The sequence below is a fragment of the Lithobates pipiens genome, unplaced genomic scaffold (assembly GCF_037356315.1).
Source record: "Lithobates pipiens isolate NorthernLeopardFrog02 unplaced genomic scaffold, aLitPip1_a1.2 Scaffold_18, whole genome shotgun sequence".
Lineage (NCBI taxonomy): Eukaryota > Metazoa > Chordata > Amphibia > Anura > Ranidae > Lithobates > Lithobates pipiens.
Window position 1 is genome coordinate 131,556,172 of NW_027507758.1, and position 26,004 is coordinate 131,582,175.

General features: G+C 40.7%; 1 protein-coding gene across 2 annotated transcripts in view; it reads right to left on the reverse strand.

Moving 5' to 3' along the window:
* Positions 1 to 4,266: 4,266 nt before the first annotated feature.
* The window catches only part of SPAST (spastin), a 77,079-nt gene continuing 55,341 nt past the window's right edge, over positions 4,267 to 26,004 (reverse strand). For both annotated transcript variants that reach the window (XM_077486131.1, XM_077486130.1), the window contains 8 exons: positions 23,525 to 23,600; positions 18,947 to 19,038; positions 17,145 to 17,224; positions 15,647 to 15,689; positions 13,932 to 14,011; positions 13,722 to 13,792; positions 13,050 to 13,090; positions 4,267 to 6,188 (listed from right to left, as the gene is read on the reverse strand). In XM_077486131.1, coding sequence (XP_077342257.1) covers positions 6,066 to 6,188; positions 13,050 to 13,090; positions 13,722 to 13,792; positions 13,932 to 14,011; positions 15,647 to 15,689; positions 17,145 to 17,224; positions 18,947 to 19,038; positions 23,525 to 23,600 — 606 coding nt within the window. In that variant the 3' untranslated portion in view covers positions 4,267 to 6,065. The remainder of the gene's footprint in view (positions 6,189 to 13,049; positions 13,091 to 13,721; positions 13,793 to 13,931; positions 14,012 to 15,646; positions 15,690 to 17,144; positions 17,225 to 18,946; positions 19,039 to 23,524; positions 23,601 to 26,004) is intronic.

Genomic DNA, 26,004 nt, shown 5'->3' on the forward strand with positions numbered 1-26,004 from the left:
TATTGTGCGGCTCTCTGGCTTCCTTCCACTTTAAAGATTAGGGATCCCTCGTTCCTCCGTGAGTAGCAATAAGCCCCGTTTATATGGAGTAGAGAAGAGGCACAACCATAGTGTGATACCGTTTTTAAAGAATTTTATTGCAGAAAATAGTTAAAAAATTACTCACAAACAACTGGTTTAAAAGTGCGGTGTGTACAGCTTTTAAAATTCCCGCTGTTGCAATCTCCGTCTGAGCTCGAGGTGTACGCTGCCTGGCCACGCCCTACGCGTTTCGTCACACGGACGTCATCTGGAGCGTAGGGCGTGGCCAGGCAGCGTACACCTCGAGCTCAGACGGAGATTGCAACAGCGGGAATTTTAAAAGCTGTACACACCGCACTTTTAAACCAGTTGTTTGTGAGTAATTTTTTAACTATTTTCTGCAATAAAATTCTTTAAAAACGGTATCACACTATGGTTGTGCCTCTTCTCTACTCCATATAAACGGGGCTTATTGCTACTCACGGAGGAACGAGGGATCCCTAATCTTTAAAGTGGAAGGAAGCCAGAGAGCCGCACAATAGCTAATATTGTGAATGTTGATCCACCCCGGATGGGGTCCTCCTTCTGGTGAGAGCATAATAATTTTAACACCCTTTTAAGCCACCGAATGTGAAGAACACAGTTGGAAAACATCACCCCCCTCCTTTTCTGCACCTGCGGTTTTTTCCGCCACCCAATAGAGACTTGCTCCATCACGTCCAATGTTTAAAATTTGCCTGCATTGTTTGCACATTTCCTTGCACTAATTTTGCACGTTTTTTTTTTTTTTTTTTTTTGGATTTTTTAATTTTATTTAATTTTTCTGTGTTTTATCATTTTAGCACATTTATGCTTCATGTAGATGGTATTTTAATTTTTAATTTTTAATTTTCATTAATTTTATACTAATTTATGTAAAGCATCACTATCAGACCAGTTTATGCTACCACCGTGATATTTCATATATGTTTATTTATTATAGTTTGGCACCACAGTATACGTAATATACTTTAATATTCTTTTTTCACGACTAATCCACCAGCTATCACAATTAGTCTTCACCTATAGGTCTGTAAGAATTTATTTGCACGCGCACTTTAATAACTGCATATTGCCATTTAGATTAATACTTTAATAACTGCATATTGCTATTTAGATTAATAAGTTATATGGTTTGCTACATTGTAACCTGTTGCCATTGGCGTGCACTTTGAGTTTATTGTATTTTTATTTAATTTTCATTTAATTTTAAAATTTTGGGTTTTGAACCAGCACGCTGGAAAATATATATTATATACACTTTGGCCCAAAATTAGTCAGCACTTTAAGAATTATATATTGCCACACATGTGAAAATTGACCTATACAATACAATACATTTTTATACACCAACACACTACTAGTCCCCACATATAGGTATAAGCGCCATATCTATTACCCCCCTTTGTCTTTGCATCGTTCCACCCGTGGGTGGAAATCAATAGAGGCTGCTCTTACCTTTTAACTTTTCTTTTCTTTTCCTTTCTACATTCACTCTTAAGGATCCATAGCGCAACCCACCCCCCAGTTATACATGTAAAAATATTAATTGGTGTATAAGGCGCTGTGACAAAGACTTTGATCAAACTGCCGACACAGCTTCTAGACAAAAGCTTGAAAACAAAAAGGGAAAATTTTATGTGTAGCGCTATATCAAAGTGTCAAATAGAATATACGTGTCAACATATATATATATATATATATATATATCTGAGAACATCTAAATAAATAGGTATCCAATGGTGCTACATAAACAGAAAAAAGTGAAATCAAACATTTGAGTGAACAAAAATAAATGTACATGAAAAATGAATATGCAAGGAAATTAAATGTAATCATTCGCAACTTCTTAATCAAAAAGTGCAAGTACTAAATAAGTCCCAAAATATAAAATCCAGTGCCAAATTGCAAGAAGAACTTCCAAGTTGTATTCTTCATGCATATATCACCACCACCACCGTAAAACTGGGGGAGGCTTACTGGAAGACTTGGACTTAGCTAGGCATATGCCCCCCAAGTCATGTAGGCTTATAGCTGGAATTCAACCCAATAGGCATAAATAATCCACAAATTCAGCTCACACCACAGCATCAATTTGGCAAGAATTCGTTGTTATCCAATAGGAGATGGGGTCACGGTATCATGTATAAAACCATAAAGATAGGAATCCAACATAGTGTAATATTGTCCAAAAATGTATTTTAATAAATAAATTTGCAGATTATTTATGCCTATTGGGTTGAATTCCAGCTATAAGCCTACATGACTTGGGGGGCATATGCCTAGCTAAGTTCAAGTCTTCCGGTAAGCCTCCCCCAGTTTCACGGTGGTGGTGGTGGTGGTGATGATATATGGATGAAGAATACACCTTGAAAGTTTTTCTTGCAATTTGGCACTGGATTTTATATTTTGGGACTTATTTAGTCCTGTGCAGTATTTGCCAACATAAATACAAAATGTACAATAATGAGATATATTCATATAATTCTTATTATAATAGTCCAAAATATATATCCGGTGCTCGAGTGTAATCAAGTAATTGGTTAATAGTGTCAGGATAAAGATTAAACTTATTTAATCTTCACAGAGCCTCAAAAAACATGCTTTATGCAAGTTCACCTCTGTGCTCTCCCATTAGAAATGCGCTCACCTCACGAGAGGACTTACGTTTGGTCAAAATAGGCTTTTTAGTCACCCTGGACAAACAGATCTTTAGCCTGACACTATTAATCAATCACTTGATTACACTCAAGCACAGGATATATATTTGGACTATTATAAGAAGAATTATATGAATACGACATTTGCTGCTTGCTTATAGATTACATAATTTTCACCCTAGTTGCTCGCAAGACATTCTATAATTTATTAATCACTTACTTACCTGCAGTATAGTAAGGGCTGAATTGGTGAAATACAGGACATTCTGTCTAATCATATTTACTTGGTTATTAATTCTACAGGGAAGTTTTATCATTTCTGTGTCATTTAAAAAGTACAACACTGCCATTAGCGGGTGTTTCAATTAGTTTTCTTGATTTTATGTAACAATTGTTTGTGTCTACCAATATATATAACCATTTTGTATGAATACAAATCTGGTGAATACATCTCTTATTTTTAGTCTGTGTTCATATTGATTGATCCTGCATCTTAAAAATATAAAATCGATTAAAAATGACTAATTTATAAATACCGTGCAGGAAAATTATCCTCATATGAGGATGCAATTTGAGAGCCATTTCAAAGTCCTCCCAGGCCTATTTTAACTGGCTATCCAGTACCTCACTTCTCTGATGAAGGGTCATGATAATATAGTGGAGGCACATTAACTACCCAGATTACAACTTCAGTTCCCTCTTTGTACCAGTTTTTGGACAACCTTAGACTACTGCAGTGACCACCTCAGAGAATCCATTACTGCTTGCATCTCTTTTTGCTGGCTACCTTGGGTTTTGTTGGTGATATATTAAAAGTTACTTGATTTAGATTATAAGTATATTTTAATTATTTTTTTGCATAAGTGTTTTACATGCACTATCCAGTACACTCAACTTAGCAATTGCCTGAGAGGAGCCAACAGAGAAGGCTGTTCAATGTTCCACAGGACCAGATTGTTGATGGTTTGCCTCAATTTCCATTTTGTCACCAACATCTCACACTCCTTACCCAAAGGGTTTGAGGCGTCTGCTCCCTCTGGACCTCTGTTGGGGCGACTGGGGCTCTCTGGTGGGGACACACCACCGATCCTCTTCTGGCATTGGCAGATTTAGGTTCTTTTAATTGATGTACGGTTACATGTTTTTTCAATCACCTCATATGAAATCTAAAACACAAATATCTCCCCCAGTATACCCCTGAAGAAAGATTGACCTAAAATGTGTCGGGTTGGAGTGGAGACAATGATTTCATGTGTATAACTTGAACCGTGCAAGTTTTTTAGAATATGCATTTATATCCACAGAACAGAATTTTAATATATACAAATAAATGTTTTTTTACAACAAATTTAATTTATGGTCAAGTTGCCTTTAAAGTCACACCCACATATGAGTGTATTTGTTTGTTCTATGCAGTACACTCCGTTTTCTGTTCCAATATCATAGATGTAAACGAACTTTGTTAACACTCCTTTCAATCCACAGTTTCTCTACAAAGCTAAAAACACATCAACACAAAAAAATCCAAAAATTTAAACAAGCTGGATTTCTGTATAAAACACAAAACTTTAATTTCATTTTAGAACAATGTTCAGTGTATCAATTTCAAGAAGCAAAGAAACATAACAGGCTCTTCCACACTGCTCTATTCAAATTTCCAAACCCTTGAGATAATGCTACTATATTTCACACATTAATGTAAACCATAAAGAAAATTGTATCCTTCCAAAGGAAAATAAAAAAGTAATTGTATTTACTCTAGTCAGGATTTAAAGATGAAAGATATCTTAAAAACGTGTTCCCAAAAAATGTTTTTTTTTGGTTTTTTTAAACTACAAAAAGGGCAATATCAGGAAATCTGAGCCAACAGACCTCCATGACCAGAACATCAAGGTCATGGCCAAGTAATTTTTTTCTATACATTTGTTTTTCATTGCATCTCTGCAGTGATTGGGAACAAAGTAGTGTTTTTCCGTTCAGCCTTATAAAACTTATAACAGAGAAAGCAGTCAGCTTCATGGCCAACAGAAATCCCCATTTATAGCACCTAAATAAGCTTTCACATGAGTTAGAATTTCTGGGTGCCCTTATAGGAATCAAATGCATAGAAAAAAAAATGTTTTTTTTACACTTTTATAATGCAAAAGTTGCTTCTATTCCACTTGGAATCCAGACCACCTGTTTAGTAAACAAAAAAAAAAAAAAGTACAAAATCATTTTTGCCTTGTTAAATAAGGGGAAAGGCACTATGTAACCATACTATATTCCTGAACCACAAATAAAAGGATATTAAAACACAGAAGGGAAAGGGTGTAGACAAGCGTTTTGTTTCCCCAGTTCTTGTATTGCCACCTGGAAGCGTGTTCTGCATTTCCATAATCCCATATCTCCCAAGTAAGGGCAAATATTTATCCTTCATTATGATGTAACACAACAAAGCAGCAGAATATCAAGTATGATTTCTAAAACTTTTTTTCAACCATTTATATTTCAAAAATGGTAGAACAATTTCAACAATCTTACACAGTCGTGTTTTTTTTTTTTTTTAAGTTATTTTGAAAAAAAACTCAATTAGCAAAATTGTCAAAATATTGGAGAATAAATCATGCATTTTTCAAGATGCTAGAATTAAACAGAGACATAATCTGACAAACCGCATCCTGCTAGACAGTCACATGTGAGGAGAGCTACAGGGCTGAAGAACATAGAACAAAACAAGTTAGCTGCTTCACACTGTATTCATGTGCTTTTGTTCACTTTCGTTTTCTGTGCCACCAGAAGGATTTCTTTGGCACATTACATAAAATGACCACCACTCTGGCAAAGCAAATATTTTCTTTAGCCTTCTTATTGCAGAATGAATACACACATTTACAAACAGTCACAGTTGGTAAATACCAAGGAAGTATTAGGTTATTAAAAAGATGGGCAGGCACAAAAAAAAAAAAAAAAAAAAACCTGGAACGTGTACTCAAGGCACAGATCTTCCTACACCCAGTATTCCTTTTGAGCTCACGATCTTATGAACACAGCATAAAAGGAAAGTTGCCACTACCCCATCTAGTAAAGTCAGTGCTGATCTGGTAAGGACAATCTTTCAGCAGATTTGGATGACAGAGCCCCATATAAGTAAAACCGAAACATCCTGTTAATACGCCTTTTAAAAGAATTATCGTTTTCACCTCCCTATTAGGTTTCTAAAGATTTAGTGCACACAGGTGAGCGTCATTTTTTAGATTTCTTTTAAGTTCCAGTTTTTTAAAATGAAATCTCTCCAAAGGCTTCCAGGATCACATTTGCCATTTAGCAACTGGTTTGAGGACCCTTTGACAAGAGTTTTGTCTTTCAAACTGTGGTATCGCCAAATTCTGTATTCCATCGAATGTATGATTCCAGGGTATTAGAACTAACACTGCACTTAATTTTCTTTAATGAGTTCAGGAAGTCCGAATATTTGATATTACGCATCTGAAATAGAAAATAAAATACACTGTAATTCCCTTTCACAATATATTTACAGGACAATCACTTGAAGACATGTACATGTACAGTCAGCCAATTTTCATTTGCGATTTAGGCGAATCTCAAAACGGATGACAATCAGGGAGCAGAACATTTGTGTTCATGTGCAAAAATGGGAATTCTGACTTACCTGTAAAGTTCCTTATTTTGACACAAGACTAGTTATCATAGACTCTGTTATATGCTGCTACCTTCAGGAGACTGGACACTACAACCCCTGAAGCAAACCCAAATAACCCCACCCACTCTGTGTAGCTAGTTTTTTTTTTTTTTTTGCAAGCAAGCAATAGGAGTTGATCAGGTAGAAGAAGGAAGGGACTTCTGATCTGTACTGTATAACAAAATAAGCAGTTTTAAATAGAAATGAAAGGCAAGAAAAAAAAAAATGAAAAAACTGTAAATACTTTTTTTTTTTTATATATACAAGAGATTTGAAATAGGAAAGCAGGGGGACTGGCAGGATCACCAGGGAGTTCACACAAAATAAGCAGTGCAAAGAGAACAGAGTACTTTTAGTACAGGTATATGCTACAACAGGCACATATCAGGAATATTAAATATTGGATGCGGTTTTTGGCTTTCCTCAGGTTTCCTTTTCGCCTGGTGAGAACATTTCCCCCATTGAGGGTAAAGGACTAGGCCACCTTGGATGAAAAGGATGCTTTTGGTCTCAGCTACCTTCTCCAAAACATGAGATGGCACTTTACAAGAGAGCTGCTAACCCTGAAAACACAACTAACAGATGTGACTGTAATCAAGAAGGCAACATTAGCAGTGAGGTCTTTCAAAAGATGTTGAATTGATGGATTAGGTAGAAACCTTGAAACCTTTTCCTTTAGAATACACAGGGCCAGACACTGGTCAACTCCTGATGGAGGAAATGTTAAAATACAAGTGTTACAGTATTTCCTGGGGTTAAGCCGTTTGCCCTTTCACCATGCAAAGAACGCCTTCCATGTGCAAGGTAAATCTTGTTGAAGCTGGATTCAGAGGCAGAATAACTAAATCAGATACCTCCATCTTTTACGACTTGGGTTTTAACAGTCATACCATTAAAGAATGAGACGCAACTGTCTTAGCCCTTGTACACATGGTCGGAGAATCCGTCGGAATGTGTCCTATCGGACCGTGTTGTCGGATAATCCGACTGTGTGTGGTATGCATCGGACTGATTCCGTCAGGAATATCCGTCGGACCCAATTTTCCAACATGTTGGAAATATTTCCCGACCAACTGGGCCGATCAGACATACTCCGATCATGTCTAGAGACTTTTGATCGGACCAAGTGCCACGCATGCTCAGATCAAATTCCTACATCAAAGCTATTGGCTACTAGCCTGAATGTAGTCCCATCCTAACGAAATTACGTCATCACGTTCTGAAAGATCGGATTTTTCGCCAACTTTGTCCGACCGTGTGTATGCAACAGTTTCGGACAAGATCCGACGAACAAAATCCGATGGGCAAAATCCGACGGATTTGGTTGTGGAAATCTCCAACCGTGTGTACAGGGGCTTAGAGACAATTGCTCATTTTGGACACTTCTCTGGTTTTAGAGTTAACTGGAGCAAGTCAGTTATATTTCCTTTTGACCCCCAATATACCAGAGCTGCCTCCATCAATTACTCTACAGGTGGTTGCTAAATTTAGATACTTGGGGGTGGAGGTGCAGCAACCTGTAATATCTACCTGCTGATACAAAGACTTAGGCCGCGTACACACGGGCGGACTGTTCGTCCAACTTTGTCCGCTGAACAGTGTTTCAGCGGACAGTCCGCTCGTGTGTGGGCTTCAGCGGACAGTTTCAGCGGACAGTCTGACGAACAAAGTTTTTCGGAATTTCCGTAAGACTGTCCACTGAAACTTGGTTTGAGCGAACAGTCCGCTCGTGTGTAGGCTTGTTCGGCAAACTAAGTCTCGCGCATGCTCAGAAAGGATTTACACGGCGAAGGTTGCATTGCAGTGTATCGGACGCCGAATTTCTCGTTCCGTCGTACGTGGCGTTCATGTCATCGCGCAAGTTTTCAGCGGACTGTTCGTTCGTCGTGTGTGGTCAAGTCCGCTCATGCTAATTTTGAGCGGACTGTTTGTCAAACTGTTTGACGAACAAAGTTGGGCGAACAGTCCGCCCGTGTGTACGCGGCCTTAAGCATACTCTAGTTGCCAGGACCAAATTTCCCCTGAATCTACTGGGGAGAATTAAAATACTCAAGATCATATACCTTCCTCGATTTTAATATCTATTCTGGCAGGCCCCAGTTTATCTCTCCAAGAAACTTTTTTCGGATGTTGATGCCCTTCTCTCATCCTTTTTGTGGAGTTCGGGCCCCCCCGATAGAATTTCTTTGAATACAAAGTTACCATTTGGCAGCCCAACTAACACATATACATGTGTGGTATTTCCTGGATTTACTAAATGCTGTGGTTACAACCCAAGCTGCATTAATGGGATCTTATGAGGCTCTAATTAATTTATTATATAGGAATGGCCCATACTGTGTGGGCAGCAATCCTGAAATTCTCAAAATATTTCATATCTGTAACAAAAGCCTGAATGGAACAGCCCTAAGTAAATCCCCTACTGCCCCTTTGTGGTATAACCAGAGTTTGGGAGAACTGTATAAACTATCTGCAGTACAATGCGGGATGAAGTTTGACCTTAAATATGCTCATCAATTATTCTTCAAAAGAGTTTAAACCTTTTTCCGTTTTTTTCAGGCTGAATAGGGGGTCCCGTCTAAGTATTTGTTCCCTTATATGCAACTTAGACATGAGGTGGCAGTGCAGTTTGGCTTAAGGGCAGTTCATCTATGTCCCTCAAGATTGGAGAAGGAGCTAATAAATGGAGATCATGCAAAACTAATCTCTAGATACTATTCTCTCCTTTTGTTTGATTCTTCCCCATGGATGGATAAAATTAGGTTGCAATGGAGGTCTGACGTACAGAATCTGGAGGATGAGGTCTGAGAAGAGGTGGTGGGGTTCCAATTTACTGGGGTTATTGTTGCAGGCGATAAAATAATCCAATTAAAATACTTACATAGGATCTATTACACGCCTCAAACAATTTAAGATAGGGAAAACTCAATCTCCTGACTGTCAGAGATGTCATGCTGCCATCTGAGATTTTTCACATGGTCTGTGATGGCCTAAAAGGTGCGTAACTTTTGGAGTGAATTATGTACATTTATTGAGGGGAAAGCTGGCTCTTCAACATCTGTACTCCTGCCCGCTTTTTACTGGGTAATCTAGAGGAGAAGCTTAGAATATCCCAAAAAAGTCTACTCCGACTCCTTTTTATATGCTTAAAAATCTATTGTATTGCAGTGAAAGAACCCAGGCCCTCTTCATTTGGGGGCCTGGATTGAGTTGGTCAATAAAGCCCTGCCAATGTACAAATTGACTTGCCTTGTAAGTAGTTGACCTAAGAAATTTGATAAGCTGTGGTCAAGTTGGTTGAATACTGTAACCGATATGTGAATACTGTAACCAACAATGGCATTATTTTTACACAAGCCTTGGGACTGATTAACCGCTTGCCGACCAGGCCATGCAGTTGTACTGCGGAAACATGGCTTGGCTGCACGAATCGCCGTTATGTCGCTTCTCTTTGTGGCTGCTAGGGGCACTTTCCCTGAACCGTTGCGAGTGCCCGGCGGTCGCTATGACCTCCGGGCTCCCGCGATCGCTTGTGACATGGCAAGAACCAGGATCTCTGTGTGTAAACAGAGATCCCGGTTCTCTGAGGGGAGAAGAGACAGATCGTGTGTTCATACAAAGTATGAACACCGATCTATCTCTTCCCCTAGCAAGGCCCCTAGCAACAGCAATGCTTATTGCAAACCGCAGAGATTATCAAATACCACCAAAAGAAAGCTCTATTTGTGGGGGGAAAAAAAAAGGACGTCAATTTTGTTTGGGTAAAGCGTCGCACGACCGCGCAATTGTCAGTTAAAGCAACGTAGTGCCGAAGCGCAAAAAATAGCCCGGTCATTCAGCAGCCAAATTTTCCGGGGCCGAAGCAGTTAAGGAACTCTAATAAGTGGTAATTTTAATGGGCTTTGTTAATTCTTTGTATATACTCCACTCCTTTTGGAGGCTCCCTCACTTGTGTAAACTGATCATTTATGTATCTGAGTAATAAAGTCAAGTCATCAATTGGTTAATGTTTGCTTTCTGGTCTTATTCAATCTATGTGCACTACTGAGGATCCCTGGGTGAACTTTAGGAGTGTACCAATGTATCATATCATTCTATATGTACATTAATACGACATGTTGTGCACAGTTTTCCTTTTCAAAACATTAACACTGACAGATTACATTACATTTTAAGGGCCTCTTGCAGTATAGGATAACCAGGACATTGAATCACTCCTCCAAAGTTATACTAAAATAAAGGCGCCAACACTATACTTATATTGTCCCTTTCCCGCTGCTTGTACACATTCATGCTGCATCACTAAAGTGGCTCTTCTTACGTGAGGCTGCATATATGTGTACCAGTATATGGCCTAATCTGGGTTACAGAAGTGCAGAACTAAGTGCACTCCTGTGACCTGTTATTTCATAATAGATTCATTCTTTTGATTATTTATGGTTATGGTTTATGATATGTTTGCACTGCACACTTGATGTTGCAGTCTTCTTTGATGTACCTCATGTACATTCATGCAATATTATAAAATTGAAGTTTATGCTTCAAATTGTTTTTTGGAAACAATACACTTTCTTGAATTTTAATGCACAAAAACAAAATACCCAATTTTTGATGAAATATAAGAGAAGATGTTACATTGAGTAAATACCTAACCGGTCATGTTTTAAAATTGCGTACGGCCGCGGAGTGCCAACAAACTACAGTTACCATTTTAGGATGACACAAGAGGTCTGGCGCTAGAATTATTGCTCTTATGCCCTGTACACACGATAGGATTTTCTGATGGAAAATGTGTGATAGGACCTAGTTGTCCGAAATTCCGACCGTGTGTAGGCTCCATTACACATTTTCCATAGGAATTTCCATCACACAAAATTTGAGATCCGGTTCTCAAATTTTCCGACAACAAATCTGTTGTTGGAAATTCCAATCGTGTGTACACAATTCCGACGCACAAAGTGCCACGCATGCTCGTAATCAAGTAGAAGAGCAGCACTGGCTATTGAACTTAATTTTTTTCAGCTCGTCATATGTTCTCGACGTTCGGAATTTCCAACCAACTTTGCGTGAAGTGTGTATGCAAGACAAGCTTGAGCCAACATCCGTCAGAAAAAAATCCCATGGATTTTGTTGTCGGAAAATCCTATTGTGTGTACAGGGCATTACAGTGACGTTTGCTGTGATAACTCACATGTGTAGTGTGATCGCAGTTTACACATGCATGCAGGACTTGTGTGTTTGCATTTGCGCATGAGCACAGAGATGCTTTGAAAATATATTTTTTTAATAACTTTTTCAGTTAACCACTTAAGTCAAGTACATGTACTTTATTGTGTTTAAGTGGTTATATCGGGGCCACGGCTGCAGCTGTCAGCCATAACCCCAGTATTAAAAATTCCAGTTGCCGATTCCCTTTCTGCTAAAAGTGTTTCAAGCAGCCGATTAGCCGTTGGATTCATTTTAGAGACATCGGGAGGGGTCCGCGTCCGCCTCCCCCTCCTATGCGTCTCACTGGGGAGCCCAGGATCTGATCTGGTGGTTGCGGCCCATTGCCGTAGAGGTGATTGAGGAAAGTCCTCAATCATTTTTATGCTATGAGACTGGAAGCGACATGCATTTGTGGAGAATGTAAACAAGGCTATTTTTTTTTTCCAATGAACACATACATAGGACACACATGGTCGCAACAGGTGTTCGTCCCACACATGAGGTAGCTTTGCAAACGTTATAGTGAGAGCAATAATTCTAGACCTCCTTTGCAACTCTAAACTGGTAACCAAAAAATGTTAATAGCGTCGCCTATGGAGATTTTTAAGTATCAGTTTGTCGCCATTCCATAATTTTAAAGAGCGACATGTTCGGTAACTATTTACTTGTAACATCATCTTTTAGAATTTTTCCAAAAAATTGGATTCTATATATTGTGACATAAACATTTGTGATGACCCCCATTGTACTCCCTAGGGCCTCTGCTAAAAAAATAAAAAAAATAAAATAAAGCTAATATTAAAAAACAAAAACAAATATATATATATATATATATATATATATATATATATATATACACATACACACACACACACGTATATAATTAATTATTTTTGGGGGTTCTAAGCTGTTTTCTAGCAAAAAGTACTGATTTATAAATGTAAACAAAAAAATAAAAAAAAGTGTAAGAATAGGCCTAGTCTTCAAGGGATTACATTTATTTTTTTCTTTACACTAATTCTAAATTCTTTTTTGGATCAACTTTATTGCTATCACAAGGGGTGAACAACATTCCTTGCAATAGCATGGGACAGGTCCTCCTTATGGAGAGATCTGGGGTGTATTAGACCCCACATATCTCCTTGGGCCTCCAAAGCATCTGATCAAACCAAGATTTAACATTTAACCAGCGTTAAAGTGGTGTGTCCCATCCCTCGAATAACAAGAGAACTTGCTCCATTGAAAAACAGACTTACTAGCTCCATCACCAGATGAATATAGAAGAAAGCAAGCCTAAAAAAGAAAATTAATTCAGCCATCACATCTAAGCTGCAAATAATAAATAATCCTTCCTCAATGTCAAGCTTTTTGGCTTAGTTTTGCCCTTAACCATCACACAAAAATAAACATTTTACTAGTTATTTAACAAAAGCACTCACCTCACTGGCTGACATATTTTTCACTTGTTCTGGTTTCAGTTCTGTAACAGAATACAAAAAAAACAAAACACATTTACACGCAGTTTGACTATACGTCATCACATTCCATACCCAAGACATTGCACCTCCATTAATGCACGCTATTAAAGTGACGTTCCAACCAAAAGTGGAACTTCCACTAATCTGCTCCCCCCGTACCCCCCCCGATGCCACATTTGGCACCTTTCAGGGGAGGGGGATTTTGAAAGGTGCCCTTCCCTACTTTTGGGAGACGGCATCGTCCCTTGGAAGTTCGGACCCCCTTTTTCTCCCGCTGCTGCGCCAGTTAGAAAGCGCAGCTCGCTTCGCGCATGCATCAGCAGTGAAAGGCTTCGCTGCCGGTTTCCCCTATGATGAATGGCAGCAGCAGCACCTGACAGACAATCCGAAAATCGGCTAAAGTGCGGACATCTCTTGTGCCACCAAAAAGTCTTTAGAAAAACTAAGTGGGACTCATCCCCATGTCACACAATGCTAGAACAATGTATGTATATCAACATTTCCAGAATATTCATATACCAATTTTACTTTTAATAAAAAAAAAAAAGCAGAATTACAGCCAAAAACCAAACACATATGTACAATATCCTATCATGTTAGCCTTGTAAGAGCCAGAACTGCTTAAGTACATACCTCTTATAGGCCCAAGTGCAGCATCTTTAGCCAGTGCAGTTATATCACTGCCAGAGTATCCTTCAGTCTGCCTAATAACAGAATTACACATTAAATAAAATAAAGACACCCATATATATTTCATTTTTTTTGTCTTTGCACTTTATTCAATACATTGGCATTTAATCAAAGATCTATCTGTACAGATATAATACATGTCACTGCACCTACCTGGCCAACTGAGCCAATTCTTTTTGTGTCAGTGGGTTCCCTTGCTTGCTTAAAAGGTTTTTTAAAAGCAGAAGCCTTGTCTGTTTAAGAAAGACATTTCAGATAAATTTAAATATTCATATTTTTCACACATTACTTTGTAAAGCAAAAACAGACACTGAAAGCGGATTACCAGACATGCCATACCAAACACAGTGCATGGGTAATATTTTCCTTTCAGCTTGTATACACAATATTTAAAATGCATCTCTCTCTCTCTCTCTCTCTCTCTCTCTCTCTCTCTCTCTCTGCATTTCTAATGTCAATATTCCTGGTACACACACATTTTTACAAGGCAAGTAGCTCAGTACAGAGGGGCACTCAAGCAAACACACTTCACACATGCCGGTACAGTGTGAAACTGCAGCCCAAAAATGTAATCAGTTCTCTGCACAAACTACCTAAAAGGGATTTATCTTTTTCACAGTCATTGGCTACAATGGTCAGACCGCGATTGCCTTTAAAAAAGAGGAAGAAGAAAAAAAAAGCTTAAATGTGGAATTCCACCCAAAAATATTACTTCTACTGGCGGAATTTTTTTTTTGGGGGGGGGGGGGGGAGGGTGAGCGGGAGCCCAGTTTTGACAAGCAACCCGTTCCCATTTCCTCCCCTGCCGTCAGAAGGAAGTTCACCTCTCCCACCTCCCTTCCTCTTCTGGAACATGTTACAGGTCCCAGAAGATTGCCCTGGCCAGTCTAAGAGTTGAGCACCCACAGTTAGAATGCCGGCGCGTAGGTGGAGAGGAGCGAGGCTTTGTGCGCCCGTATCGCTGGACTGTGGGGCAGGCGATTGTCTGTTTATTAAAAGTCAGCAGCTACACTTTTTGTAGCTGCTGACTTTTAAATGGGTGGACCTCCGCTTTAAGAGAGGAGCTCCAGACTCCCGCCAAAAAATTAAGTCAGCAGCTACAAATACAGTAGCTACTGACTTAATATAAGGACACTTACCAGTCCAGGGATCCAGCAATGTACTCACCCGAGTTGAATGCAAACAAGCAAAACTTCTCCTTTTGGGCGAAGTTCCACTTTAACACAACATTGCAGGCAGTGGAGCTGGAAGCATTTTGATACAATGGTGCAACTTTCAAAGCATACATTGCATACTACTGTTCTCTATCGCGTAGCAACTAAAACGTTTTCCAAACCTTTTCAGATGTTCAGTTTACCTGGATCTAAAATCAGTATGGTATAGGAATGACCCAAGAAGCCAAAATAATTTCTGTGCAAGATGTTACACAATACAACTTGAAGTACAAATAAGGCAACATTTTTGAATGGCCTTTGATACAATTCAAATATGAATAACTGCTTTTACGGTTATAACCAGTGCTTTTTTCCTGTTTGGGACACATTTCTTAAAACAAAAATTACCGATTGTATTACTGCCCCATGCCTGCTGACATTATAGGAGAATACATTTATATCTTTACACATAGACCCTCAAGTGTTAAAGGGTGTAGGGTGCATTGAATACGTTTAACATATATGTAGATCTACCTGATGAGTGTGTAAATGCATTCAGCCATTATGATGATTTTTTTTTTTCTTTTTTTACACTGAACCATCAGCTACTTCCTAATCATATCATGTCAACCTCTACATTTTATTATCGCTTTTAAAAAAATAAAAATAAAATTGACATTTTTAACTTTTCACAAAAAAAGAAAAAAAACATACCTCATCATTTGGCAATGAGACATAAACCCTTTTTGTGAATCGTCTGTGAAAAAAAAAAAAATGTAGACATTAGGAAAAGGAAAACAGACGGTAAGACATCAGGGTGAGCTTGATCAAGTCTTGCAATCAAATGGTAACAGTGTTTCAGCAGACAGCGTTTAAAAACAGCTCTACTGGTCAAGATTTGGACCATTAACATCTGAGATTTCTGCTTCCTGCTCTTTATGATCCAAATCATAGCAATGCAAAAAAAAAAAATTACAAAAAAATACTACTTGAGGCAATTTGTATCTTTTTCCTAGAAAAGAGCATTCCTAGGATACCTTCCACTGTTCAAATGGATATGCTGAGAGCACAGGTGTGAAAAGATTCAACAGAAATTATTTTAGGGAACACACAACTGCATTATCACAAACGCAATGCATTTCTGCATTTACAATAGGGGGCAATTGAGTTGACTTAAAGCGACCTGAAATCCTTTGTATAAAACAACTTTGCCAAATGTTTAGGTTTCTCTAATAAAAATCTAATTTCTTTGTCAATTTAGGCAAATATGTATCCCAATAAGCATATATTGATTGGTTTGCACAAAAGTTAGTGTGTCTACAAACTATTGGATATTTTTATTTATTTGATTTTTTTTTTTTACTAGTAATGGCGGCAATCAGCGACTTATAGCGGAACTGCGATATTGTGGCGGACAAATCTGAGACCTGACACTTTTATGGGGACCAGTGACATTACAATATCAGTGCTAAAAATATGCACCGTCGCTGTACTAATGTCAATGGCAGCGATGAGGTCATCAGGGTGATTAAAGGGTTAAATGTGTGCCTAGGGAGTGTTTACTAACTGCGGGGAAGGTGCTTTTACTACTTGAACACATGGATCAGTGTTCCTGCTTCACAGGAACACAGGATCCATGTCTTCTGTACTCACGGAATGATCAGTGGGACCTGTCGGACATTGGGTCAGCGGGAACCGCTGATCAGCTCCCGCTGTGAATAATCCCATACCCATGATTCTACACAGATCGGCTGCCCTGTAGCAGTAAATCTGCTATGGCACGGAGTTTAAGAGGTTAAAGTCCTGTTATCTTTGCACTGCTTCCTTTGTGTGAAATACCTGGTGATCCTGCTGCCACCCCCTGCTTTCCTATTTCAAACTACCACACCAGGCATGACAAAACATCCATCTCAGTGTGGTTAGTTTTCTGACTGTGCTGTCCTCAAAATGGTTAGATGTCTGCTGAAACGCCACCCTGCACAGTCAGTCATTCACTGGGAAGATCAGTGTACTACTGTCTCTTCACCCCCACCTTTCTAAGCCCCCTATGCAGCTGAGAACAGCGATTATGTGATCAATAAATAAAAAAAATATGTTTTATATATCTATACACAAACATTTTGCGTTTCATTTCCATTTTAAACTGAGTGGGTTATTTTAACAGATAAGGGTTCACATATACTTTCAGGGAAAACATTTAATGTTCACTTACCTGAGAACTGCTTCATCCAGCTCTTGAGGTCTATTAGTAGCCCCCATGACAAGGACTCGATCATCCCCTCCAGACTGTACCTAAAGTTTTAAATGAATAAAAAAAGGGATACAAGTGAAGAACTGTATACTGATTTGTCCAGGCAGCAGTAGCCCCTTTAGGCTGAGATTCCTGTACAAGACTGCTACAATCAGTGCTGCAGTGTTAGGCTCCATACACACTGGACAACTAAAAGAAATGGCAATTCACTTGGCAGAAAAAAAAGAAAAAGCTAAATTTATGTACACAGTTTAGGTGATTTTAAGAGAGATTAGTGTTTTTTCTGCCAAAAAAGCTTCAATCAGAAATGCCTCTAAATGCGGAGCTCAAAATGTGCCTCGTAATGTGTATGGACACATAGGATAACATTGATCTGCTTCTACAGGTAAAACACAAAACTCCTGTAGAAGCAGCGATTTTTGGACCAGTAGTGAATGGAAACAGTTGTAATGGAGTGGCGAGAGAGCAGTCTGAGCTGGAGCAAGACAGAGGCAAATCTGCCATAAATGTACAAATACACCAATAAGCCATTTTAGGACCACTGACAGGTTAAGTGAATAACATTAACATTAATTATCTTGCTAAAACGGCATCTGAAAAAGTCTGTGGGATGTATTGGGCTGTAAATGAACATGTCCCTGAAGTTGATGTGTTGAAAACAGAAGAAAATGGGCATACATATGATGTTACTTATTGGGCTGCATAGCCACAGACCCGTTAGGGCAGTGTTTCTCAACTCCAGTCCTCAAGGCGCCCCAACAGGCCATGTTTTCCAGATTTCCCTTAGATTAAATCTCTGTAGTAATTACTAAGGTAGTGAAACTGATCAAATCACCTGTGCAAAATAATGGAAAGCCTGAAAACATGACCCGTTGGGGTGCCTTGAGGACTGGAGTTGAGAAACACTGGGTTAGGGTGCCCATGTTGTTCCGGGTCCACAGCCAAAAGCGCCTACAGTAGATATGTAAGCACCAGAACTGGACCACAAAGTAAGAAATGGTCTGATGAACCAGGTTTTGTTTTACATCATGTGGATGGCCAGGTGCATGTGCATTGCTTACTTGGGAAACAGATGGCAGAGTGCAGTAAGGGAAGAAGGCAAGCTGGCAGAAACAGTGTGATGCTTTGGGTAATGTTTTGCTGGAAACCTTGGGTTCTGCCATTCATGTGGATGTTACTTGACATGTATCACCTACCTTAACATTGTTGCTGCCCAAGTACACCCCTTTATGGAAACAGCATTCCCTCATGGCAGTGGCCTCTTTCTACAGGATAGTGTGCCACACTGCAAAAATGGTTCAAGAATGGTTTGAAGAAAACAAACTTGAGGTGTTGGATTGTCCTCCAGATCTCATTCCAATCAAGCATCTGTGGAATGTGCTGGAAAAACAAGTCCGATCCATGGAGGGCCAACCTTACAACCTACAGAACTTAAAAGGAGCTGCTACTGAAAGTTTGGTGCCAGATACCACAGCATACCTTCAGTGGTCTAGTGGTGCCCATGCCTTAATGGGTCAGGGCTGTTTTTTCTGGAAAAATGGGGACCTACTCAATATTAGGTGGGTAGTCAAGCGTATGGCTGATCAGTGCATGCTATGCATACTCGTACATTATAGCAAGTAATGCTGCCTTTCCCTGCACTATAGTTGTACTACAACTTGGCCCTGATATTTATACCATTATCCTTTTTTTAAGAGCATAAATAGGCTTTTAAAGTTAATAATCGATCTTCTACCATTTAGGGATAAGGAAATAATATTTACCCCATCAAACTCAATCAAAAATTCAGTTTTTAATCGTCTGCTAGCATCATGTTCTCCTTCTCTTCTTTCACATAAAAGGCTATCAACCTCATCTGCATGGGGAAACAGAATTCAAGAAATAGAATTAGAAGAACAGGACTTACTAGATGTTAAAGTTTGAGTATTTTGCAAAAGTGATTTTCTTTTTCAATTGAAAGCACATCCTCCAGTACACTACCAAGAGGAGGCCAAAGTAACATCTTTCAGTAAAGTTTCACTCTCCCACCAGAGCCTATAGACATTCCCAGGAAATTATGCTCCAGAATTTTAGGGAGTACTGGCAGCATAGTAAGAGAAACATTACTAATAAAATTTAACAAATGAATCAGTATATAACCAAAATACAAAATGTACTTTCTTCTGTTAATCATATATTCCACACTGCTCCGCTGTACATACTGGGCTGTACAGTGGTCAACACCAGGAGTAAACAGCCAGCAAAAAAAATTGGCTCTATGACCTTTTTGCAGTAGTGTGCAAGAATAGACAGCATAAGTACAGATCTTTTTCAGGGACATGGCTGTCACAGTGCTGGCAATGCCGCAAAGAACACTTATGGATGCCCACGGAGGGTCCCAAGACGTGCACAAGTATGCGCCGTGCATCAGCACACATTGGCGAATGCCGGTTCGCATCAGCACGCATTGGCGCATACCGGTGCACTTCAGCGCGAATACTGGTGTGCATCGGCACACACGCAAAACTGTGCGTGCGCAAGGGCGCACAACTGGCATGACTATTTAAGCCGGCCTGTAACCACAGGACATTGCTGGATTATCTCCTCAGCTCCCTTGTGTACCTTGACCTTCCTTCCTGATCTGAGATACCCATTGTGACCCGGCTTGCCTTGGCCTTGCTTCCTGATCTCCCATCTTGACCTTTGGCTTGTACCTGGACCCTGCCTGTGTTTGACCTTAGCTCGCCCCTGTGTATTCTCTGGACTGATCTATCTGTGTATTACCCTTGGCCTGGCTCCTGGTTTCTCCCTTCATCTGAACACAGCAAGTTCTGCTCCACCTGCTCCGGCCATCCCTCAGTGGCCGAGCTCATCGAACTGCAAGCAAGCACCCGGCCAACCGTGCTTCTTTGGGCACTGCGCTTCCTGTTCCCAACTTCAGGAACGCGCTGCACTTAGCCGCAAGGGGAGCCCTCTTAGCACCTGACAATCTTGGCATACTTACCTGGCAAAACAATCCCTTCCAGCACAGCGTTTCAACACAGGTGCTTCCATCTTTACTCGGTCTACGTCCGGGTTCAGGGTCTTCAGCCACCTGGTTTGGCTGGCCAAGCTGAAATTACCTAACTCTTATGAATGGGAATTACTGTATTCCAGCACAGATTTGTGCCAGGACAGTATAATGAGCTGTGCTGCTCCGTGTACACGCAGAAAAAAAAAAAAAAAAAAACCCATTGAAAGGCATGGGAAAGCCTTTATGAAAGAAAATACATTACACACTCTTCTATCTAAAAAAAAAAAAAAAATCAGCCCATCTGTCAGCATCCCTTTTAAGACTTACTTCTACTTTAAAGAACAGATTCACGTCAGTTGGTTACAGATCCAGTACACAAACCACAGAATTCACTTTTTTTTTTTTTTTTAAGGCGTTCTCTGTGTTTTGACAAAGGAGAAAGAATCCTCGTAAACCCGTTACCACCCCCTTTCCAGCACCACCCACTACCCTTCATGAGGCAGGCATCTCAGTGCAGAATGGCGAACACCGGCGTGATCTTTGACAGCTGTTAAACTTAGGCTGTGTGAGCTGGTGGGGAAAGGCCTACATCATGCTGATACACAATGACAGATTCACGATACACAAGCCCAGACACTGTTGATACATGCTGAAAGCCCTGCAGTGCCTATCCAGGTCCTATGCTGAATGCCATGTATTTAAGATGCAAGTGTGCTTTTTTTTGTTATGTTGAATAAATTGTTACAGTTTTACTGATGACGATCCCACGCTGCTATTTGTGTTTCGTTTACAAACATTCTGGTGTACAAGGAGTTGAAACAAGCTTACGGCTGCTACTGCCGCAAGCTTGGCATTGATTTTTTCTTTTTAGAGTTGACCCTTGACTAAGGGAAAAATAATCTGGGCAGCTTTAGAGTCACCCAATCCTTCTATGGGGCTCCAAAAGGTGCTGCCCCCCTCCATCGGCACCCATGGCGGTTCCTGGGCTCTTCTGTTTATTAGAGGGGCAGGGACTGTGGTAAACTGAGCAGATTTTGAGGTTCACTCGTGCTCTCAAAATCTGCTCAGCAGGTTATTGCATCACTTTCGGGTTCACAGTGGTCATTCCCTAGCTACTGTAGCCGAAGATGCAGCCAATCATGCACAATCTGTTTCCTAATTATCAACAATGGAAGGCAGCCATCTGTCCCTGCTACACACCAATGCAAAACACACAGCATAAGGTGTGCAGGTGTATGGAAGCATAAATTGTGCTACATGTGGGGTATTGCCACAACGTCAGAGTAAGAGCAATAATTCCAGGACCATAATTCATGGTCAGCTCTAAACTGATAATTTGTAAATGCTTTTAAAGCATCACTTAGGGAGAATTTGAAGTATAACTTTTTGCAATTTCACAGGTGCACAATCTTAAAGCGGAGGGTTCCAGTTTCCACTTCTTCCTGCGGCACCGTGGTGCTGGGAGGAAGTTCCTCTTCCCCCTCCCTCTCTGCAATCATCTGGAACACGTCACAGGTCCCAGATGTTTGCCTGGCCAGTCACAGCATGCCTCACGCATGCGCAGTGCATGCATGACTGTGAAGCCACAGCCGGGCACCCACAGTGACAATGCCAGCACCGCAAAGAGGAAGGGGAGACGAGTGGGGCTTCGGTCCCCCCGCATCACTGGGCCCTGGGACAGGCAAGTGTCTGATTATTAAAAGTCAGCAGCTGCAGTATTTGTAGCTGCAGACTTTTTTTTTTTCGGTGGAACTCCGCTTTATTTCTTGGCATGTTTTGACTCAATGTTGCGCCTTATTTTATATTTGATCAAAAAACTGTGCATAATATGGTGTTTGTTCGCACTGAAAATTTAGTTTTAGTGTATTATCCTAAAAATATGCATTTGATAAACAGTTTCTGAAAATATATAATTGTTTGAGGGTTTAAAGGTAATTTCCAGCAAAAATTAATTTAGGTAACTCAGGTAAGTATTTTTTTTTGGGGGGGGGGGGGGGGGGCGGACTGCTGCACATAGAATGCATGAAGGTAAAAAACCTTGTGCCTTTACAACCACTTTAAGCCTAGTACACACGGGCCAATTGTCAGCCAGTACTGGGCGGTTCGATAGCAACCGGCCGACATTAGACTCATGTGGCTCATGACCATGGCTAGAGGGCGCTGAAAGAAAATTATAAGAGCAGAACTCTGACCCTTAATGGTGCCAAAGACAAGTCGCTGCTCCATGCCCTGGAATTCAAAGCCAAAATTCTAAATCCAGAGAAGGAATGCGGGTGCAAACCCACAGCCTTACGCCAGAAAACGTAGGCCTTCAATGTATGATGAAAAATCCTCCTAGAGGTGGATTTATATGTTTTCAAGCTAGAGATGGTGAAGCAGAGTAGAAGATCTGTTCTTGAGACAGGAGCTCTTCCCACAGTGGTAACCTACAACCAGCCTTACCTCATCTGAGGCCAATCCGGACCAGAATTACTGGGATCCCTTCAGCCTCTATCCAGCATATTAGGGAGAGGGAGCAACTTGAGAGAAGCAAAGGGGTAAATGAGCCAGTAATGGATTCCACGGCGTCACCAGCGCATCCGCTAGAGGGCCCCTCGTTCTTGCCACGAACATCTTCCAGCTGAGACAGAAGGCCAGAAGATCCACATCTGATGTGCCCACCACAGACAAGTCCAACTGTCCAAATGCAGAGTCCAATTTCTGTCCAGAGTCTGACAACTGAGGCAGTCTGCCTGCCAGTTGTCTATGTCCTGAATGTAAATGGCAGAGATCCAAGCTCCTTGTTCCGCCCTGGTGATTCACATAGGGTACATGGTGGCATAGTCCGAATTGATCCAGACCAGGTGCCATTGAAGCGTCCTCCGAACACACAGAAAAAAAAAAAAGGAAAAAAAAAAAAACTGGGCCTGCCATGGATGCACCGAACTCTAGCTTGGAAGCCACCCGAGAGACAAATGACTCTAGGACCACCAAAGTCCAAGGGAATAGAGGACCCTGCCACCTCACTGAGGGGAGTCTAAGGAAGGAATGTGTTCCTGACTGAGTCTCCATAGGAAAAGCCAACCCCAGACTAGTCGCCGCTGGGAAAAAAAATTTAAAAATTAAAAAAAATCGCATGCAAGGTGTGGCCACTTGGCTTCCATCCAAAGTGGCTTGGCTGAAGAGAAGTTCTTTGACTTTATATTTCTGTGGGTTTCCATTTCCCTTTTAATCCTAATTAAAACATTGATGCTGCATTTAGCCGGTGCCCCCTTGTGTTCCTTTTTGTCATTAATTCACTTTGTGGTTAAAACCCATATGCTGAAATTACAAAGCAGTTGACGTTAAATCAAAAACTTTAATTACTTACCAATAAAAATAATAGATGGCTGGAGTTCCCTTGCCACCGAAAAAAGTGCCCGCACTAATTTTTCCCCTTCTCCTACCTGGAAAAAAATAAATATATAAATAATAATAATAATATAAAAAAATAAAAATAAATAAAAGGCCAACTAGCTGGCACGAATAAGTATTAATTTAACGAAAACCACACTTAACAGGAAGTTGCATCCTTGGCAACTGCAGTATTTACATGCATTTTTAAAATTTGTACAGGATTTTTAAAACCTTTATTTGTATTAATTGTAATAAAAATAAATAAATAAAATAAAAAGTAGGTCATACAGGCTATCAGATTTTTTTTTTCAAATTATTAAATATTACACATACTACACACATTTGATTACAATATGTAAAAAGCACAAAAAATGTTTTCTTGGTGTTGACCTTAAAGCAGAGCTCCATCCAAAAGTGGAACTTCTGCTAATTGGAAACCTCCTCCCTCCGGTGCCACAATTGTCACCTTTCGGGGGGGGGGGGGGGCAGGCATTCGTGCAGATACCTGTATAAACAGGTATTTGCACCCACTTTTGGGCATAGATAGCCGCAGAATCTGCGGGTATTTATCCCACTTCCTGTCCCTTCCCCGCTGTCTGCTGAGAAATACACAGGTCCCAAAGATGGCAGGGACCGTCCGTATTGTGCAGCGCGACTCACGCGTGCGCAGTAGGGAACCGGGAAGTGAAGCCGCATACCGAAAATGGCAACGGCAGCACCCGAGAGCCGAGCGACAGATCGGCTTCGGGTGCCAACATCACGGGCGCACTGGACATATTTCAACTCACCTCACCCTTTCCTGAGACTGATAAGCCATGGCCAACAGCTCATTTCCATAAAAATGAATAGCTTACGAGTCGCACCAAATCCTCTGACCGTTATCTTCGGGCTACAGCTCTCTTATCTAACCTTGGGTTCGTGTAAATCAAGGGTGCCCAACCAGTGGCCCGGGGGCCACATGTGGCCCGCGGAGCCCTCTGATGTGGCCCGCGACCTTCTGCTCTGGGATAGAATAGTATTTAAAGAATACTGTTAGTAAAGGTCAGTTTATTACTAAAATCACAGTGTATAAATGGGCATATCTGTTCTGCAGTGGTTACTGGGCTGCTTTCAAACTGATTCGCAGGTGCAGAGCAGTTTACCTGCAGGTTACCTGCACTGAGCCATAGGCTTCTATTATTACCAAAGGTACACTGCATTGCACACATGGTGGGGGTAAACCCCAGCCAATCAGTGTGAAAACAGCCTTGGACCCTTTTCACGTGGTCAGTCCGACAGTCCGACCAATTGGACCATCTAAGTAGTGGCAGACATAAACTGACTTGTGTTCTACCTTCAATACGATCCGCTAAAAAGTATTGTGGGTTGCGTCCGTGTCCGCTCTGCAAATGCAGAGCAGACACGGACATGCCATCCACCCGCCCCACTCATCGTGGCCCGCGACCGATTACCAAGTCGCTTAACTGGCCCTCGCTCTTCAAAATGTTGGGCAACCCTGGTGTAAACGGAGGAGTAGCTATGGTTAACATTAGTGAATTACACCAAATCATCATTATAGGCCAGAAGGTTCGAGTCTCTTTGGATGTCATACAGCAAATGCAGTGAGGTTCTGAACTCTTCAATATCCCCTTCCATGACTAGGTTAGAGCCCACACTCTCCATCTCCCTGTCACCTTATCCCCTTTCCCCATTTTCACAATTTGTAACTAAAATGTATGTGTATCCATTTGTCTATTCAAATGTATTCATTCAAATATACCCAACCCTTATTTTAAGAACTAGCGGTCATTCATAGAATCAAGACACCCCATTTGCATCCACTGCATATGTACGGCCGGGTGGGCGCTCTCTCCTGTGTGGACGTTCAGGAACGTCCCTCAGAAGGAGGCGGATTGCTCATATGCGTTCCCGCGCAGCAGCGTGATCCTGATGCGCTTGTGTCACCCGGACACTGCACATCTCTGATCGATAGGAGGGCTTTGTGATTGGCCCCCCTGATCACATGAGGGCTGTGTCCAATCACAGCTGTCATGTGATGTAAACAGAGAGCTAGTTGCTAGGCGATCGGCTCTCCTCTCCTCACATAGACGTTGTCGGTGAGGAGAGGAGAGCGGATCGCTGCAGCCGGCTGGTGATCAGTGAGTATGAGCTGTTTTTTACAGCTTTTTACATACTGATCCCCAGTGTAAAACACACATATAAAACATGTACACAATGTAAAAACACACATGTCCCCACATAGTAAAAAAATCTATCCCCCACAGATTTAACAGTAAAATCACATGTCCCAATGTTTATCTGGACACATATGCCCGTGATCACCTGCACACATCTGTACATGATCATCTACGTACATATGATCACACAAATTATATACTTAATGGGATTTTTTTTTTCTTTACAAAGACATGTAGCAGAATACATTTTGGCTTAAATTTATGACAAAATTTGATT